The 19,873-nt window shown below is 43.5% G+C and overlaps 2 protein-coding genes and 1 long non-coding RNA gene across 5 annotated transcripts in view; 2 read left to right on the top strand and 1 right to left on the bottom strand.

The window, feature by feature from the left end:
- Window positions 1–5,796, top strand: part of LATS2 (large tumor suppressor kinase 2) — a 48,733-nt gene extending 42,937 nt beyond the window's left edge. For all 3 annotated transcript variants that reach the window (XM_035115057.2, XM_035115055.2, XM_035115056.2), the window contains 2 exons: window positions 423–529; window positions 2,762–5,796. In XM_035115057.2, coding sequence (XP_034970948.1) covers window positions 423–529; window positions 2,762–3,256 — 602 coding nt within the window. In that variant the 3' untranslated portion in view covers window positions 3,257–5,796. The remainder of the gene's footprint in view (window positions 1–422; window positions 530–2,761) is intronic.
- Window positions 5,797–10,841: 5,045 nt separating this feature from the next.
- Window positions 10,842–19,288, bottom strand: LOC118085222 (uncharacterized). Its single transcript, XR_004692611.2, has 3 exons — window positions 19,011–19,288; window positions 17,688–17,781; window positions 10,842–10,984 (listed from the first exon to the last, which is right to left on the bottom strand). It is a non-coding gene; the product is annotated as an uncharacterized LOC118085222 (long non-coding RNA).
- Window positions 19,289–19,511: 223 nt separating this feature from the next.
- The window catches only part of XPO4 (exportin 4), a 71,001-nt gene continuing 70,639 nt past the window's right edge, over window positions 19,512–19,873 (top strand). Inside the window, exon 1 of the mRNA XM_035115093.2 lies at window positions 19,512–19,607. Within this exon, the coding sequence (XP_034970984.1) occupies window positions 19,530–19,607 (78 nt within the window). The 5' untranslated portion in view covers window positions 19,512–19,529. The remainder of the gene's footprint in view (window positions 19,608–19,873) is intronic.

A 19,873-nucleotide genomic window follows, 5' to 3' on the forward strand; every position in this document is an offset into this window, starting at 1 on the left:
TTCCGCTTGAGTGCACGAGTTCCTGCAGCCAGTTGGAAGCCATGCCTTGGTTGTTGAACGGATTACGTTCGACAACCAAGGTTTGACTGTGTATACGTTTTACTGGTATACAAAAAATTTGGGCATCTCATTAAAGAATTCAATATTCTCTAAGGCTTGCTATAGTCTTCATAGTGCAGTGAATAAAATACTCTGAGCGCTTTTGAATATCAACTTTGCTTTCAGAGGCAGGATCAAGGTCAGCCATCACAAGGCACGTAAAGCAGATTTTTCAATAATTTAGGTTTTTGGCCATAGTTCATTCTTCTGAGATGAAGTTATGAAGCTATAAGGGGCAAGGTTATTGAACAAAATTAAAATAAAATCTGACTTGCGTCTTTGAAAACACAGCAGGTAACACTTTTTTCCTGATTGTCTTTCAGGATACACTCAGCTTTGTGACTGGTGGAGTGTTGGTGTGATTCTCTTTGAGATGTTGGTTGGGCAGCCTCCGTTTCTGGCTGCCTCTCCCACAGAAACCCAGCTGAAGGTAAATTCACTCCCAATTAATATTGTTAAAAATTAATGGTGCAGCTCTATGGGGTTTCCTCCCTCTTTTTTTCCAATTTTCTTCAAATAATAAATCAATCCTGGATTTTTTTTGTTAGGCAACAATCCAATTTGGGTAAGGCATGGTTGTTATTATTTATTTATTTATTTGTGAATATTCTACATATATATATATATATATATATATATATATATATATATATATACACATACACATTTAAGGCAGTTTACACACGTATCCTCAAAATCACCTAAAACTAATTATAAAAATAATATAACAACCAAGAATAGGTTTAAAAACAACACGGAATGAACACCTAAGGCAGGCAACCCCAAACTCGGCCCTCCAGATGTTTTGGGACTACAACTCCCATAATCCCTAGCTAACAGGACCAGGGGTCAGGACCAGGGATGATGAGAACTGTAGTCCCAAAACACCTGGAGGGCAGAGTTTGGGGATGCCTGACCTAATCAAAGGCCTTTATATAGAATAATAGAATCTCCCACTCAGGTATAGCTTTACTGACTTACTCTATACCGGTTCAGTTTGGTATTAAGCAGTCTTGAAACACACAAAAGCACAGTGTCAGTAGCCACCCAATAATAGATCACTTACTTTACCCAAATAAATTCCCACTCGTGGATTTCCCATCACCAGCTGCTTGCTGCACTTAAGCCAGTCTCTTACCGTACCTAATCCGTGGGTTGGGAGACAAGTGTATTACCCAAGTATGCTTCCACTCTCCTCTTCCTCTGGAATTAGGAAACATGTCCTGGCTAGCAGGGCAACCAGGAACAGGGTGGGCAGATAGGTGGAGGAAGTTATACAAAGAGCTTACATGGCAATGAACATTCAACCTGAGTTACTTGCATAGCAGTTATCTCGTCCACTCATTTCACCACCCTTTCCTAATTGCAAAAAGTCTGGGGTGTGGTGTTTTTTTTAGTGGATTTGTTGTGCCAGGCAACAGGGCACTTTAACCCACTTTAATTACACAAAACTAAACTTCTAGTATGCTCTAGAATGCCGCCTGCAAAATACTGACAGTCTGAAGAGGCAAGAGGCCCTTTATCTGTCATACAATCAAATCTATAGGACAATAGTAATACTATAATAAAAAAGGCCAGAGATTTACAAAATTCCTAACAGAGCGAGTACTAAAAATCATTATTAGAAGGAAGTCAGACTTTGTATTTTTAATATAGAGTTCATTTTAGGGTTCTCTGTAAATAACATTGATCACATATCCTTCTAAATTAAATGAATTTGTTAACTAATTTCATACTTCATATTGCCACTCCTTAGCATCTAACCAAGTGATATCCATATGTAGATACAGTGGTGCCTCGACTTATGAAGGCGATCTGTTCCGCGGCGCTCTCCGTAAGTCGAAGTCTTCAGTTGTCAAAGCGCCTGTTCTGCGCATGTGTGAAGAGCGATTTTGTGCTTCTGCGCATGCCGCTTCTGCGCAAGCGCAGAACGCACGCACGGCGAAAATACTTCTGGGGTTGTCAACTTCGTAAGTCGAAACCTTCGGAAGTCGAGGCATTCGTATGTCGAGGTACCATTGTAATAATAATAATAATAATAATTTATTATTTATAACCCGCCCATCTGGCTGGGTTTCCCCAGCCACTCTGGGTGGCTTCCAACAGAAATATTAAAATACAATAATTTATTAAACATTAAAAGCTTCCCTAAACAGGGCTGCCTTCAGATGTTCTCTAAAAGTCTGGTAGTTGTTTTTCTCTTTGACATCTGGTGGGAGGGTGTTCCACAGGGCGGGTGCCACTACCGAGAAGGCCCTCTGCCTGGTTCCCTGTAACTTGACTTCTCGCAGTGAGGGAACCGCCAGAAGGCCCTCGGCACTGGACCTCAGTGTCCGGGCAGAACGATGGAGGTGGAGACGCTCCTTCAGGTATACTGAACCGATATCAGTGATTTAAGAGTTCTTGAGGGGGTGGGTGGAATCTTTGGGGAAAAAGTATTTTTTTTACCTCAGAACACGTTTTGTAGCTTGAGGATACTTCTGGATTGAGGCTCAGGTGCCTCAGTGGCATGGAGTGCCTTCCATCAGCTTCAACTGGTGGCCCAGTTGCGCCTCTATCTGGCCCAGGATAGCCTAACCTCTGTCCTGTTTTAAGTCTAGAAGGCTTGCCTTTCAGGAGGAATGCTACTGGATGCTAACCATATATATTAACTACTCTTCAGGTGATAAATTGGGAGAACACACTGCACATCCCCTCCCAGATCAAGCTGAGCCCCGAAGCAAGTGACCTTATCACAAAACTGTGCTGTGCTGCCGAAGAGAGGCTTGGAAGAAATGGAGCAGATGACCTCAAGGTCCACCCTTTCTTTGACTCCATGGACTTCTCCACCGATATCCGCAGGCAGGCAGCTCCCTACGTCCCAAAGATCAGCCATCCAATGGACACCTCGAATTTTGATCCCGTTGAGGAAGAAGGCCCTTGGGATGACGCTAGTGAGGACAGCACCAGGGCATGGGACCCGCAAACCTCCTCCAGCGGCAAACACACGGAACATGCCTTCTATGAGTTCACTTTCCGAAGGTTCTTTGATGACAATGGATACCCGTTCAGATACCCAAAGCCTTCTGGAATAGAAGTGAGCCAGTCGGAGAATTCTGATGCAGAAAGCAAAGATGGGCTGGATCAGGCAGGAGCCTGTCAACCCGTATATGTGTAAATTATTGTACAGAGTTCTACAAAATTAACCCATTTATCCGTATCTTCCACCTGAGCCTGCAGATAGAAGGACTTGCAGACCAGGTCCTAAATGCAAGCTGGTTTTGAGTTTAGGCTGTTTAGGACTGTAAATAGCTATGTTTACGAGTGCACTTGAAATCCAGATTTTCAGCATCGATTTCCAAGGACAGGCGTGTTCTTAAGCCAAGTTTTCCTTCTGGGTCAGCGTTGCCCACTCTGAGCATTTACAAGCTTCCACAGTGTTGTGCTGTTTTATTTTATTTTCAAGTGAGCAGAGAGCACTTATTTTTGTTTATAGCAGGGTTCTGTTTATCCTACTAAATTATAGGGATTAATTCAGACAAATCATGCTGCTGTTCTTCTTTTCTACATTTTTTAAAAAATGTCCATCGCACTTATGTCACATTTTTAGGAAAAATAAGTAAGACTGAAGAACGTGTGATTAAAGGTCTCTGTGCAATAATGTTTTAATAAGAGAAGAAAAAGTCTGCTGTCGTCCTAAATTTACCAGTGCCATTTTTATTCACACCATAATAATCTATATGTACTTTCAATATCCTGACATCATTTTTGAAGCTGCTTTATTTCCCTTTTCTGATTTTTTTATTTTAATTTAGTGTAATCAACGTGTGAGCAAGTGGCAATCGAAGAGTGGTTTCAGTGACTGGATTTGTGTAGAATGTTGCATGGAGCTGTGATTATGTTGTTTTCTTCTGTTTTGAAATGACCTATTTCTTGCCATTCACAGGCAGGTCCTGTGCTTGTACTTGTACTGAGGATCTCAGCGACCCTCAGGACTTGTGTGCTGATAATGTATTGTGTGGATGGTTTTGACTCTTTATTATGGCTGTGTGTTCTGTAAAAACAAATTACAAAGCTCTAATTCAGGTTAGGGGTTGGTGGTGTGTACAGGGGAAGAGAGAGGTTCGTAGAAGTTGATTATCTTGTTTCTTAAAATTTATCCCAAAGATGGGTAACTAGCAAAACAATTGCTTTGGAAATAAATTTGTGGCCAAAATCTAACTGTTTGATGCCCCACTCACCTACCACATGGTATGCAGTGTTCATTTGTTTGGAACTTGCCATATAGTATTCATTAATCTTATCATTTAGTGTCTATATGGGGGAAAATATATAGAAGATAATTCTTTGTGCCTTAAATTTGATTTGTGGGCCTTACTTCCTTATCCTTAAAACTGATAGGACTCTTCAGAGCAGTAATGTTAAAGGTAATTCAGTGACAACGCCTTTCTTTCTGGGATGTGTTGAATCTATGGAGCTGCCTTTATACCAAGTTGTTTCCTCGACACCCTAGCCAGTATTGTCTCCTCTGGCAGACAGTCTCTCAGGCCGAATTCTTCCAAGCCCAGTTAACCTGAGACAGTTTCACTGGGAGGCGCTGGGGATTTAACGTAGAGCTATATACATGCAAAACATTTTGCCATTGAGATGTAGACCCTCCCCAGGTGCATCTTTTCTTTGTTGCGGCTATATCTTACAGTGGAAAACCAATCTACAGTATATATAGCAATCCCCGAAACCATAGATACACATTGGCCTCTCTAGCTGATTCTCTGTGATCACTTGGGAGGACCAGAAATGGCTTACATGATGAAAGCGTGCAGTTCTTTATCAACATCGCATTGAGGCAACAATGGCTGGCACTTCCAGAGCTGCCAGGAATTGTGAACTCTTCTTTCCTATTTAAATAGGCCTATTCTAACCATGTATACACAGAAATGAATATATTTGGGGTAGCAGCCTTAGCTGTCTTAAGTGACGTTCCCAAATGCTGGCCCCGATTATACCTGGTCTGTTATATTGTTATATATCTATGATGGACTATACTAATCCTGCATCTCTATCAAAATGCAAGCGTACATTAAAATATTTTCTAAAAATTGTTTAAAATAATGCATTTTATTAGTTATGTTAACATAAGGATTATTCAGAATAATGGAATACTAAAAATAATTAAGCCATAAATATCTTCATTTATATTATATATATACCTAAATCAGATTAGTTTAACAGTCCTATTTTAAAATAATTCATTGCAATAACTTTTGAGGGCAATATTCCACTGTGTTCTTGCTTTTTATGTTAAGCTTTTGAATCTGAAGCTGCATCCCCCCCAATGTTATTCCAAATATTCTTCCTTAACATTTTAGCCTATCATATCCTACCCATTGTCTAGACATCTAAAGCAACAGCACCTGTAAATCCATCAGGCTAAACTAAACAAAATGATTGTGTATTTGTTTACATTTGTATGAAAGGAGTGTTCTGAGGTATGCAGTGCTTGTGTTGTGGCAGTTTATGAAAGATTTCAGTATTACTACTTTTTATATAATAATGCCATGTTTTTTTATATATATTTACAACTATCTGACATTCTTTCATGTGGTAGGTTCTTCCTCAGGAACTCAGTTTAACTGTTATTTATTTATCATTTGCCTTTCGAAAGCTTCCGCTGGCACAATTTATTATTATTATTATTAAAAAAATACCGAATCAAAATCCCAGGATGTAACTTGTGTGTGTTCTTATGGCTTATTGTAGTGGTTCTTAATGGGTGAAGTACTGCAAACACCCTTTTTCTGAAAGCCAAACCATGGACCCACTACTTTTGCAACACGGTAATTCAGTTTTACTAGCAAACCAGAGGTAAACTAACTGTTTCCAGCCCCGGGAGGAGCTCAGACAGTGTTCATGCAACACACCTACACACTGCAGCCGACACACTAATGTGTTACAACACAGAGTTTGGAAAGCTCTGCCATACATGTCGATTAGCTCGCAACAATTTTGCTTCACTACATATCGCTACGCCTGTCCCTTGTAGGCCCTAGAGATTATTCTTCACACAGAAACTCAAGTAAGTGGGTGTTTGCAAACCTAGCATGAGAATTGCATAAAACACAACAACACATCACCTAAAGTGAAGTTCAAAGCTGAGTTTGGTAGTTTCTTCTCAGGTAAATGGCCTTTAAGGAATTTCATAGGAAGTCAAAAGTGTTTTGAACAGATTCATGAATTTTGAATAAGATAGGGGATCTGTATACTCCCTTGTGGTCACCATATATGGACTCATAGAACTGCAGAGTTGGAAGGGATCCTGGGGGTCATCTAGTCCAACCCCCTGCAATGCAGGAATATTTAATTGCCTAAAATATAAATATGAAGCAAATATGGAGGTTCCTCTTCAGGTGAAGCAACTGACAAAAATGTGAAGGAAGTCAGCAGGACTTTCAATAAGACTATTGTAGTTGTTGTGGGAGCGGGGAAGGGTGTTTTACTGGATTTTGCAAAAACCCAATCTGGTGTTGAAGTCTATAACTAAATAATAATAATATAATAATAATTTATTATTTATACCCCGCCCATCTGGCTCGGTTTCCCCAGCCACTCTGGGCGGCTTCCAACAAAATATTAAAATACAATGGTCTGTTAAACATTAAAAGCTTCCCTAAACAGGGCTGCCTTCAGGTGTCTTCTAAAAGTTTGGTAGATGCTTTCCTCTTTGACATCTGGTGGGAGGGCGTTCCACAGGGCAGGTGCCACTTCCGAGAAGACTCTCTGCTTGGTCCCCTGTAACTTGGCTTCTTGCAGAGAGGGAACCGCCAGAAGGCCCTCAGCGCTGGACCTCTGTCCGGGCAGAATGATGGGGGTGGAGACGCTCCTTCAGGTATACTGGACCGAGGCCGTTTAGGGCTTTAAAGGTCAGCACCATCACTTTGAATTGTGCTTGGAAACGTACCAGGAGCCAATGTAGATCTTTCAAGACCGACCAATTGAATTTAACAAGTAGTAATTGCAGTATCACAGCACTTGCCAAAGTGGAAGGAGTTCTGAAAACAGCTCTGAAAGACGATACTGGAACACTACTAATCATTTCCCAATTACGTGCACAGAAAACAGCAGAACTCACCGATAGGCAACACATGAAGATTGTTGCAAAGCACCCCAAATTATTACTATTGTATAATTATAAGGTTATTGTATAATCTTAGAAGGGGCACGGCTGTCAATGCACTACTACCTGTGAGCCATTTTAGGTCCATCCCCAGATGTTCAGGAAGGCTCCCTAAACATCTGGAGAGCCTTTTGTGGGTGGTGGAGTTAGGGGCTGGGTGGCTGCAGGAGAGAGGAAGGAACAGAAAGTTTTCCTTCCACAAATCTGCTTATCCACACAGTGCTATACATGTCTCCTCAGAAGCAAGTCCCATTGAGTTCTACGAGTCTGGCTCCCAGCTCGATTGCAGCCTTACGGTGCAATTTTAACCCTGTCTACTCAGCAGCAAGTCCTATCAAATTTACTTGGGGCTTACTTCCAGGTAAGTGGCACTAGGGTTGTGGCCTAAGTTAATTCATCTTGCGATCCAAGCCATTGTTTTCGTACAAAGCAAAAAACAGACCTGTAAGCTTAAAATAGAAAAATGCAATGTTATTGACAGATCATCAAACATGTAATTCCAAACATACTTTTACTGAATTTCTCCTTGCAGGCAGTAATAGATTTAGACTTAAAGGTAAAGGGAGCCCTGACCATTGGGTCCAGTTGCGGACGACTCGGGTTGTGGTGCTCATTTTGCTTTACTGACCGAGGGAGCCGGTGTACAGCTTCCAGGTCATGTGGCCAGCATGACTAAGCCGCTTCTGGCGAACCAGAGCAGCACACAGAAATGCCATTTACTTTCCCGCCAGAGCGCTACCTATTTATCTACTTGCACTTCGTGCTTTCAAACTGCTAGGTTGGCAGGAGCAGGGACCGAGCAATGGGAGCTCACCCTGTCGCAGGGATTCGAACCGCTGACCTTTTGATCGGCAAGCCCTAGGTTCTGTGGTTTAACCCGCAGCGCATATGACATAAATAGCAAATGCTAAATTTTATTGGGGGGGGGGAGGGGACAGACAGACTTGGAATGTTTTTTCTGGCAGAGAAATGTGTGAAAGCAGTGAATGGTGGCATGTGGCGGAAAGGATTCTGGGTTTGTTCCCTGGTAAGACTTCCGCCATCTGCCTTATACACCCTTTCCTAATTAAGAGTGAGCAGAAGAAAATGTTACATACTCGGAATTAGCCTGTTAAAATATATTCAGAGTTTGAGGGTTTGCAAATGAGGCAAACAAAAGTATTATTTTAACAATACGTGTGCTGCTTCTTTAACATATGCATAAACTCAAAAAAGCAGCCTATGAAGCTGCTTTCTACTGAGTCAGACCACTGGTCTGCCTAGCACTGTCAACACTGGCCAACAGCAGCTCTCTAGATCACTCGCTCCCTTACCGAGAGATACTGGGGATTGGAGCTGGGGTCACCTGCATGCAACATCCCTGGCATCTCCAGATAAGCACTAGGAAAGATGCTTTCTGAAACCACTACCCGTCACTGTTGACAGTACACAGCCTGGTGAACCAATGGTCTGACCGTACAATGCAGCTCAAAGTAGCTTACTTCCATCAGGCACAGGCAAACTCGGCCCTCCAGATGTTTTGGGACTACAACTCCCATAATCCCTATCTAACAGGACCAGTGGTCAGGGATGATGGGAGTTGTAGTCCCAAAACATCTGGAGGGCCGAGTTTGCCTATGCCTGGTTTACATCATAAAAAAGCAGCAAAATATCATACAATGAATGAAAAGCACATTGTCTAAAAATACTGGAGAAAGCTTTTCACAAAAGTGAAGGGAAGGTAAGCCTACAAAGTGGCTATCAGTCATGACAAAATGTTGCATTATGATGTGCAGGGCCTAGGGCGCCAAAATGGAGGGGGCGCTGGCACGACAGGGAGCACTGCTGGCTTCGCAGGACTCGCTATGCCGCGCGGCCGCTGCACCCCAACGCCACCTACCCGCAACCAGGGCGGGCAGCAGCAGTGGCGCCGGGGCAGCCCAGGCGTGCCCTGAACACCGAGGGTAGCAGCGTGTGGAGGACACATGGGGCAAGAGCAGCCCCTTCTCGCGGCGCACGCACGCCAGAGCCAGGCCTTCGGCTCTAGGTGCTGTCGCCGCGCTCTACTTCTCAGGCAGGTGGGAGCAGCTGCTGTTGCGCCCAGGGGTCCGTGGCTGAAGCCCGAGGGTGGCCAGAGCAACCCAGCCGTCGACATCGCAGGTAAGCAGGAGTGGCGCTGGGAAGGGAAGGGGGTGAAGGCTGGGCCAGGCCAAAACCGTCAAAGCACATTCATGCACGCTCTCTGGTACCTGCTTGTAAATTCTGTTTTCCAAGACTTGAAATAGCATGGCAATTCCCTTCATGCCACCCTTGCCCCACCCCCTGAACAGACTGGATGCTGCTGGCAATTATTCTATCTCTGGTTGGCACAGATCAGACTCTTTAATTAAAAAAACTGAGAAGACACTGTTCTTCAGAACAGCAGCAGAATTGACACATCCGACACTCCTGCTGCGGTACTGAGCATTTGCAGTGCATTTTGTGGGTGCCAAATAATGGATTGATTTTCTATAGCAGGGAATTCTGTCGTTGCCACGTAATCTGTGCTAATCCTCTATTATTATTCCATTTTTCTCTTTTACCATACTTAGTCTTAAATATCACACAGTCTGAACTTACGGTCAAGCTAAAATGCCTGCCACGAGAGCTCCTGCTGGCTCATGCAAAACACACAAAAGCCTCTCAAGAATCATACTAAATAATTCCCGTAGCAATCACAAAACTAAAGCAACAATCAGGATGCCAGAATATGACTCCCACTTTGTGGGCAACCTTTAATCTAGGCTCGTGACTCATTGAGCAAAATGAAGTTCACCAGCTAGCTTGTCGAACCTAGTGCACAAATTGTGGGGAATGGGGAGGTAATAAAGCTTATTGTGAAACCTACAAGCCTCATCCCCTGACACATCGACTGTCAAAGGATAAGGGGATGGGTCCCCTTTGACTTCTACCTCCCTGTTCTTTGATCACAGTAATAGGGTTTTCATTTATCTTCTATGGAGTTCCTAGTGGCTCTTTGAGTTTGTCCTCCTAGCTAACTCTCTTCGTCATTCACTTGCTGGAGTTCTTGCCTTGAGGCCTTGATCCTTTTGGAGGTGCTTTAAATACATAGTTAGGATGTGTCATAATTCTAATAGGAAGCACAATGCCTTCTTTTACCAATAGATGGAATGCATGACCAAACCAAGATAAAGGCAGGGAGGCTACCGGTACAGAGGGCCGCAAACGCAGGTAGCAAGCCAAATCATGTTCTTCAGGGGCCATCACAAAAGCAAGTACGACTGCCTTGTGATTCAAACAAAGGTCAAGCCTTGGGCGTGCTTGATAATCCCCGTTTTTGTGGAATTGGAAAATAGATCTGACCCAGAGAATTAGCTGAGCACCTAGATTTAAAACATGGGGCTTAGCACACTCTCCAAATGGAGAGAGCCCAGCAGAGTTGAAAACACTTTCAGAGTTAACCTGCAGCATAGCCTGGAATATAGGTTGTTCAACCTTTTTTGCATACCCTGTTTACTCTGTCTTAAAGCACTTGCCCCACCCTCTCCCTCTCTAGCAATGAACAGACCACACACTGTTAAGTAAGTTTAAAATATTTACTCACTAAATTCAAAGGTGTGATTCATGTGTTGTCCCACGCAGCAGCAAGAAGCCAGGTAGATTACTCTTGGGTGCAAAATTCACAATATAGTTTCAAACATGCAGTCTGAACTTTGAGCAAGTTCAGACCCGTCTGTTCTGGTCAGTTACATGCTGAGAAGACAGACAAAAGAAAATAAACAGCTTCACATCCTCCCTCACAGAGGTAAGAGGGCATGATCACCTGAGTCTAGGAACAAACCTCTCTGGTCTTAACCCCTTCATGCACTTACGCTTAGTTATGTTCGACTGCAATTTCCCAGTGTTCTTAAAATCCCAGGCAGACCACAAAAACAGAACACTGAGTGGACCAGCTTATATATGGCCGATGAACTGCATTCTGCTTTATGGCAAACAAGCTTTGTAGACCTTACATAAGCCATTACTAGCTTCCTCCAGCCCCTAGGCTCTGAAGGTTAAAACTCCATGGTGCTATTGGCTGTTGTACAAAATCCTGCAGAATGAATAAGGTGTTCTAGGTGGATAATTGTCAGTATTTGGAATGATTAATGAAGCCGTGTTGATTGTGTGAGGTGCGGTACTATGGGCTGAGTACCATGAATTATATGTGTATAATGATGAATATAAATGTATTTCAATATACAATTTAAAGTTATGGTTGGAAAGCGCCATCTAGTGGTACAGGAAGGGCATGTGCTACATGTACGTAGCATGAAGCCCTATGGTACCACTTCAGCAATCATGGCTTCCCCTTAATAATTCTGGGAACTATAGCTTGTCCACAATTGATTTTAACAATCAATTCTTCATCCCAATAACTGTAGCTCTGTGAGGGAGAACAGGGAGCTCCTAACAACTTCCCAAGACCTTATATAATCATCACATTTATTTTTTGGCCACTAACTAGTAAATATTTTTAAATGAAAAATTGGATTTGTAAAACTTATAATAATGTTTCCTGCTTTAAAAATAAAAGCAAAGTCCATTAAATTAATACTGCATGTGTTTCCTGAAGGCTGGTTTTATTAGCTATCAGAATGAACAGGACGGCTTGTTGGGCACTGATAGGATGAAGTGAGACTGTTTGACTGCAAAATAATAATAATAATAATAATAATAATAATAATAATAATAATAATAATAATAATATGTAACTAGTTACATCAGACCGTTATCTTTCTATGCTCCAACACTGGGGTTGGTAACTTCCTGTTTTTCTAGGGCTGCATTCATGCCCTCCAACATCTTGAGCCCCCAAACCAGGAAGTGTTTCTTCCTGCCAGTGCTCCCTCACGAGTCACACGTCCTGCATGAGACAGACCACGGAGCCCAAAAGATGCCTTTTTCATAGCCTTGTTCACACAGCAACCGAAAATGCCCTTTTGGGGTGCCACCCAGAAAAAAATGTGCTGGGGGGGGGAAGTGTTGTTCCCCCCCCCGGACGAGATCTTGGTGTGAGATCATGTGAGATCTCATGGCACACAAAATGGCTGCCGTGCTCTCCCACGAGAAAACGAGATGCCTATTTTTTTTCCTGTGACACTTACAGAGTATGTGCATTTCCTGGCAGGGCAGGGGGAGATACGTTGGGAGTCGTGTGCAGATAGTAGGCAGGGTCAGAGCCAAAAAGTGTGTAGGGTCACACACTTTATGGCACTCCCGTCCAGGGGCGTACCCAGGATCAAATTTAGGGGGGGGCAAGGGGAGGGGCCACAGTGGGAATGTGGGCGGGGCTACGTGGCCTGCACCTTTAAGCTGTTCAGAGGAAGCTGCCCCAGGCAAAGCTCCGGAGGCGCACAGGGAGCGTAAGCCTGGGGCCCCCACGCTGCGCCCCTCAGCCTTTTGCTTCTAGGGGGGGCAACTGCCCCCGCCCATGCTCCCGTCTATCTGTATCTTTTTCTTTTTTCCACCCCCTGCAAGCTATATGGAGAGGGACAGATTGCTCTTGTCAAAGATCTGAATGAGGGCCACGTAAAATTCCACCACCAAGGTCTCCACATTAACTTATAGGGCCACAGGTTGCCCACTCCATTCATAAGACAACAGACGTTAGCTCTGACCTTTCTGTTAGTTCACCTTGGGCTACTCCTCCTCATAGGCTAAAAATTAATCTTGCTATGCATCCTTTACAGCAATCAGAAGATTATCTGTGCATCAACACGGATAATATTCTGGTTGCTCTAGTATGCATGGCCGGATTAATTGTTCGTCTATTAGGAGTATGAACATAAATTCAATTTTGGATTGAAAACACATGGAATATAAATCATATGGCCATGCAGCAAATGATTAATACGGATTTTCATTTGCAACCATGCAAATTTTGAGAAATGGCTTGGTATGTTGCTCTGCAACCAGCCTGAAAACTGCTACATAGATTTCTTTCTTTGTTTAAAATATTTATATTTCACCCTTCATTAAAATTTGTTCCAGAGTGGTTAACATAATGAAAAGAGTATGCTGTAGCCTAGTCAGCAAATAGATTTTAGTGATAAGCTCCCATAGCAGGCACCATTCAGGTCGCTGTGTTATGATAGTTCTATATCATAAGCCCATTATAAAGCTAAATAATACTATGCAGATTGTGCATCCCTTTACATATTTATTTATTTATAAACTGCATTTTCATCTAGAATATAATGAGGTGGTATACAGACTGAAAACACACTATTACAGTAAAAAACATCAAGCACACCAATAGGAGCTGTTTGGCAAAGAATTCCAGATATGAAAGGCTTGTCTGAATTAGTTTTTTAGAAGGCATCTGAAAACAAGCAGGGATGACTCCTGCTGAAGTACTATTTGCAAAGAGTTCCACAGGGCAGGGCCAGCAACCTTAAGGGCTCAGACCCTGGTAAAGTTCAGCTGAATCTCAGGGGCAAGTGCTAACATCAACAGTGTCCCATGAGAAGACCTCAGCAATTGAATCCTGACACACATACAGTACTAGATATTATTGTTCTTCGGTTGTTTCCAATTCCCTCCTGTGCAGAATGTCAGTTTAGTTGAGAAACATCATAGTAATGTGTACTTTTTGCCCATCCCTTTGTTGTTATTGCATATATGTGTAAGGGATAGAAATTATTATTTAATTTGAATGAAGAATTCAAATGCTATATGACTGTGAAGATAGGGACGCAGGTGGTGCTGTGGGTTAAACCACAGAGTCTAGGGCTTGCTGATCATAAGGTTGGCGGTTCAAATCCCTGCAACAGGGTGAGCTCCCGTTGCTCGGTCCCAGCTCCTGCCAACCTAGCAGTTCAAAAGCACGTCAAAGTGCAAGTAGATAAATATGTACCGCTCCAAGCGGGAAGGTAAACGTTTCCGTGTGCTGCTCTGGTTCACCAGAAGCGGCTTTGTCAAGCTGGCCACATGACCTGGGAGCAGTACGCCGGCTCCCTCGGCCAATAACGTGAAAGTTATTGGACCTAATGGTCAGGGGTCCCTTTACCTTTACCTTATGACTGTGAAGGAAAGTTCTTACTTATGATTTTAGAAGTGTCTGTCAGTTTGCATTTTTTTGGTGAAGAAAGTATTGATCTGATGTTTAGAGAGATCTTTCCTATTCTAATTAATTCAAGAGGGTTCTGGAAGCTTCTCTGTGTGAACAAGCTAGTGCAAGATGGAGGTTTATAACTGACGAGGAATTCTCTATTTTGCCTAAAAAAAACAGGCACATGGTTCCTGATGTTTGGGTTATGCCTTCGGAGAAGCTGAACAGCTGGTTTGGACTGCTTCTATTATATCTTTCACTCAAGGTCATGCTGACTATAATAATAGGCCAGAAGGGGCCTGAGTTTCTGTGTTCTTCTGTACATAGTACACTTAGTGTTAAGGTTTTAGTTTTATTGTTAAGTTATTGTAAGTTTAGGTTAATTCTGCTGCAAATTGTTTTCTTATGTACAGTGCCAATCCTGAATGTATTGGATTTGTGACCATTATGCTCATTTACCTTCAGTAGCAATAGTAAATTCTGGTGGAAGAAATATAGTTGCCTCTGATCTATTTTGGGGAGGGGGGGATCTTGCAACATGTTTCAGGTTTTTACTCTGCTAACTATACATTGGAGTTCTGCCCTGGATCAATGAGTGGAATTTATAACATCATCATTCCCACCGAGTCCAGTGGGACTTACTCCCAGGTAAGTGTTATAGGATTAGAATCTAAAAGGATCATTTTTAACGATCTTCTAGCAATTAAAGTACCACTGAGCTGTAGTATTTTATCTAGTGCTTGAGATGGAAGAAAATAATCCTGCCTATGCGCAACTAAATGGATATTAGTGACTCAATCATATCCATATACAGTAATAAATTTAAAGCACTTCAACAGTCCTGACTTCTCCTAAAGAATTATGGGAACTGTAGTTTATTATAACTGTGCTGGGAACTGTAGCTCTGTGAGGGGGGACGGGGTCCTCCTAATAACTTCCAGCGCCCTTACCAAACCATAGTTCCCATAATTCTTTGGTGAAAGCCATGACTGTTAAGCAATACAGGAGTGGTTTTACCGTAATATATGGTGTGGCAGGCTGGTTTTCTCTGAAGTGTTAGGACCTGATCTGTCAGGAAGATTAAATTAATGATGTACATTCAACATGAACACTTTGTCCAATACTATTAAAAAGATCCTTAAAAGGACTGTCTCAAAAGAACATAAACACACACTGTGTTCCTGAGGAACAAAGTGAAGACAGTATGTGAAATATACAAATGCATCCAACTCATCTTTTAAAGCAGTATCGATAATCATGCCACTTTAAACAGTGTGGGCTTCCTCCAAGGAATTGTGGGAGTTGTAGTTTGTTGGTGCTGAGAGTTGTCAGGAGACCCTATTCCCCTCCCAGAACTATAACAACCAGGACAAGACGGTTTGAACATATTACACCGATCCTGACACAACTGCACTGGCTTCCAGGTAGTTTCCGGGCCCAATTCAAAGTGCTGGTTTTGACCTTTAAAGGCTTAAATGGCTCAGGACCTCAATACCTCAAAGGTCCACTTCTCTCCCTACCCGGACCTTGAGCTCATTGAGATCCTTCTTCATGAGCCTCCACCATGAGAGATATGGAAAGTGTTAATGTTGTGAGCCTCCCCATCTTAGGTTCACATTGTATAGATGTGTAAATAAACCATATATCATCAAGACAACACAGTCTCCACTGTCTCCTTCATTCCAAGGAAACTGAACTCTGGGTAAGAGATTGGGGTGGCGTGCAGCAATATACACTTCTGCCTGAGTCTTAGCATGATTGTAAACATCCATCCTGGAATGACTGACTGAATGAATAAACAACAGTTATGGTGTGGGGATAAATGGTTATGCAGGAGTTGGGGCACTATGGCTGGGTGTTATTGGACCACAACTTGCATAATTCCTGACCTTTGGCCATGCTTGATGAGGCTGATGAGAGTTGGAGTTGAGCAGCATTCTTCATATCTGAAGAAGTGTGCATGCTTAGTTGGCAAACTTAGTTGGTCTCTAAGGTGCTGCTGGAAGGATTTTTTTTATTTTGTTTCAGCATTTGGAAGGTCACAGGAATCCCACACCAGGGTTAAAAAGCTATTGCCTTGTAGCATGGCCCTGATCCTGGGTTTTGTTGTTGTTGTTGGGGGATTTATACAGAGATAGTTCTACAAAGATAAAATTAATGTTATGTTGCTGCAGCCAGTAAAATAACATATTGACTCGTTTTAATAAGCACATTTCGTGAACAATGACTTTGTTAGAACTGAAGGAAGCCCCGAAACCATGCATCCATACAAGCAGTCATTAATTAACTAAGGGTTTGTCTGCTAGCAAAGACAAGGGTGCCCTTTATATATATTATAACACTGTTTTTCAGAGAGCCTCTCTGCTGCAGCTGGCATTCAGCCAACTGCAAAGCATGAAGGACACTTCTCATTTGAGAATAAAGGATGCAGTATGCGGGTGACATTCTACATTATTTGGCATATCCATACAATTAATCATCGCACAATTAAAAGATTTCATTCTAGCCGTTGGCCAATGGTTTGTAGAGCAAGTGTTTTATTTAATAATAGCCTCTACTCCAATACTAGTATGTTTTACATGCAGAAAGCCCCAGGTTAAAAGTCCTGCCATCTCCAGGTAGGGCTGGGAAAGGTGATGCTCAGAAGCTGGAACTGGAACTCTACACATGCCCCAAGACTGTGTTTAGATTGGCTTTTCTTTAGCAATGAGTGTTGTGTCCCTACAATGGAACTGGAGAAAACTTGGTAGTTCAAGCTAAGTTTTGTTCCATCAGGGAAGCTCCAGGACTTCCTATCCAATCTCCAGGTATGGTCTGACCAAGGCAAAACAGAGTGGTACTATTACTTCCATTGATCGGGACACTATACTTGTTGCTGCAGGCTGAAACAGCATTACCTTATTTGCTGCTGCATCACACTGTTGACTCATGTTAAGCTTGCAATCAGTAGACCCCTAGATTCTTTTCACATCCTTTTCACGGCAAGGCAGGTATCCCCCGTAATATATTGGTGCAGCTGGTTCTTCTTGCCTAAGTGTAGAACCTTACATTTATCCTTAATGAATTTCATTCTGTTTCACTTTGGGCCCAGTTCTCCAATCCAATAAGGTCATTTTGAATCTCGATTCTGTCTTCTGTCGCATTGGCTACCCCTTCCAATTTGGTGTCATCTGAAAATTTGATGAGCATCCCTTCAATACCTAAATCCTAGTGTATTTGTAAAGATGCTGAACAGGCCCAGGACACCTCACTTGTCACTTTTTTCCAGGACGACAAGGAATCATTAACAAGCACTCTTTGGGTTCGGTCAGTCAACCAGCTACAAATCCAACTTTCAGTTACCTCATCCAGCCCACATCTTACCAGTTTCCTTGCATGTGGGGTTTTGTCAAAAGCCTTACTGAAATCAAGATACACCAGGTCCGCAGTATTCCGCTGATCCACCAGGCTTGTAGCTCTATCAAAAAATAATAATGAGATTCGTCTTGTTTTTGAAAAATTCATACTGGGTCTTAGTAATCACTGCATTCTTTTCTAACTGTCCACAGACTGACTGTTTACAGTAATTATCTGTTCTAGGACCTTTCCTGGTATCCACACCTGTCCTATATCATTCCTATGGTGGAACAACTGATATAATAAAGGTCAAAGTATTATTCCCTATGAGTGCAATGAATCTATAAGATTTAAGTATATGTTGCAAATTCAACAGATGCATAGCTGCCAAGTTATCCCTTTTTTTAAGGGAAATTCCCTTATGCTGAATAGGCTTCCTCGCGAGAAAAGGGAAAACTTGGCAGCTATGCAGATGGGTGGGGTATTATTTATTATTATTATTATTATTATTATTATTATTCTTCAGTTTTTGGTATGGACCTATGTGAAATTTGCAGCATCCATTTAAAAAACACACCATGGGTGAACATTTTTTGGCTAGGTGGGCCAGATCTTTATTCCCACTTGCAGCTCTGGCTCTGCTCAGCACTGGCATATAGTCCCTGATTGTTCTATTGTTCAGGTTGAAAACAAGTGTAGTGCATACAAGCACACATTTGGGAAGCTGCATGTTTTGTATCAGCAATTTTTTTAGGTGTAGCATGGGGTCTCATTTCTGTATGAGTGGCCATGTATGCATGGGAAGATTAGCCTATTATTGTGTGAAGTACAAGAGAGACAGCTGCATTTGGTACAGACATAAGAGGCCAGTTCGAACTATTTGTCCATCTGTATTGTCTTGTATGATAGGCAGTGGGTTCGCATGGTCTCAAGCATACGTTTCCCACATTATCAGATTATTTTTAAAACTGTAATTCTACGGGACTGAACCTGGGGCAAAGCACCAGCTCTATCGCTACAGTCCTTCCCCCCCCCCTTTTTAAATGAACTTTGCACGGAAGAACAGGGTATCTCCAATTCTGTCAGGGCCACAGTGCCTTTGATAGTGAATGACATGTACAAGTTCAGCAAGCCCACCTACTGAATTGCTGTCTGTTACAAAAGCAAGGAAAAACAGTTCAAAATCTGGGCTCAATGAAACTGCTTTACTAATCAATAAATAATTGCTCCCGGGGCTAAATAAGAGCTGCTATTATACTAGCCCAACTTTATTCTCCATGCGCGCTTGCAAGGACGCCCATTCCTTATTTTACTTTTCCTGTTAAGCCCTGAGGCGCGATATTAAAATACCAAAATAGTCCAGGATTGTCTCCGCCGCTTTTGAGCCTACTTGGAAACCGCGTGCACTACCCTTTGACGTAGAAGCCCTTCGCCAGGTACCTCCCGGGCTGCGCTTACTCCGCGCGGAGAGTGACGAACACTCTGCACGTGTTCAAATGCGCTTCCCCCGTGTTCACACACAAGCACACGTTTCGTCCGCATGCATGCTTTTGCTGAGCTCCCGCGGGGCAAACTCGAGCCAGTGCCGGAGCCTCGTTTTCGGGGTCTGCGGTCCTGTTTTACCTCATGGCCGTTTTGGCGCGGGAGACTCCCCCTTTCCCCCTCCCCACGCGCGCGCGCGCGCGCCTCCGCAACCCGCCCGGCCGGGGCGGGAAGCGCCGCCCGACTGAGGCGCTGCTTCGCGAGGCTCTCCCGGCACTGCCCGCTCGCCCCTCCCTCCCATCTCTCCTTCCGCGTCCGCGCCGGGGATTGGCTGGGCGGCCGCCTCGTCCCAGAATGCAGTGCATGGCGCGTCATTGAAGAGAGACCATGATGGCGGCGGCCGCGGCGGCGGGGGGAGCCCCCGAGGTGATCGCCCAGCTGGAGAACGCGGCCAAAGTGCTGATGGTGAGGGCGGCGGCGGCAGCAAGCGGCGCGGGCAGGCTGGGCGGCCGGGGGCGCGGCGGGGAGCCTCAAGTTTATCCGTCTGGGCGGCGAGTGGGAGAGACGCCGCGAGTACCCCTTCTTCTTCTTCTTCCCTGGGGGAAGGCTCCCTTGCAGGCTGCTTCCTCGGGGAGGGACTCCGCGGGGCTGCGCCTCCTTCCGCACGGTGCCGCGGAAATCTCGTCGCTGCCCTCTTTTCCCCTCCGAAGCTGCAGCCCCGTGCGCTCTGG

This window comes from Zootoca vivipara, chromosome 4 (genome assembly GCF_963506605.1).
Source record: "Zootoca vivipara chromosome 4, rZooViv1.1, whole genome shotgun sequence".
In the NCBI taxonomy this organism is placed as follows: domain Eukaryota; kingdom Metazoa; phylum Chordata; class Lepidosauria; order Squamata; family Lacertidae; genus Zootoca; species Zootoca vivipara.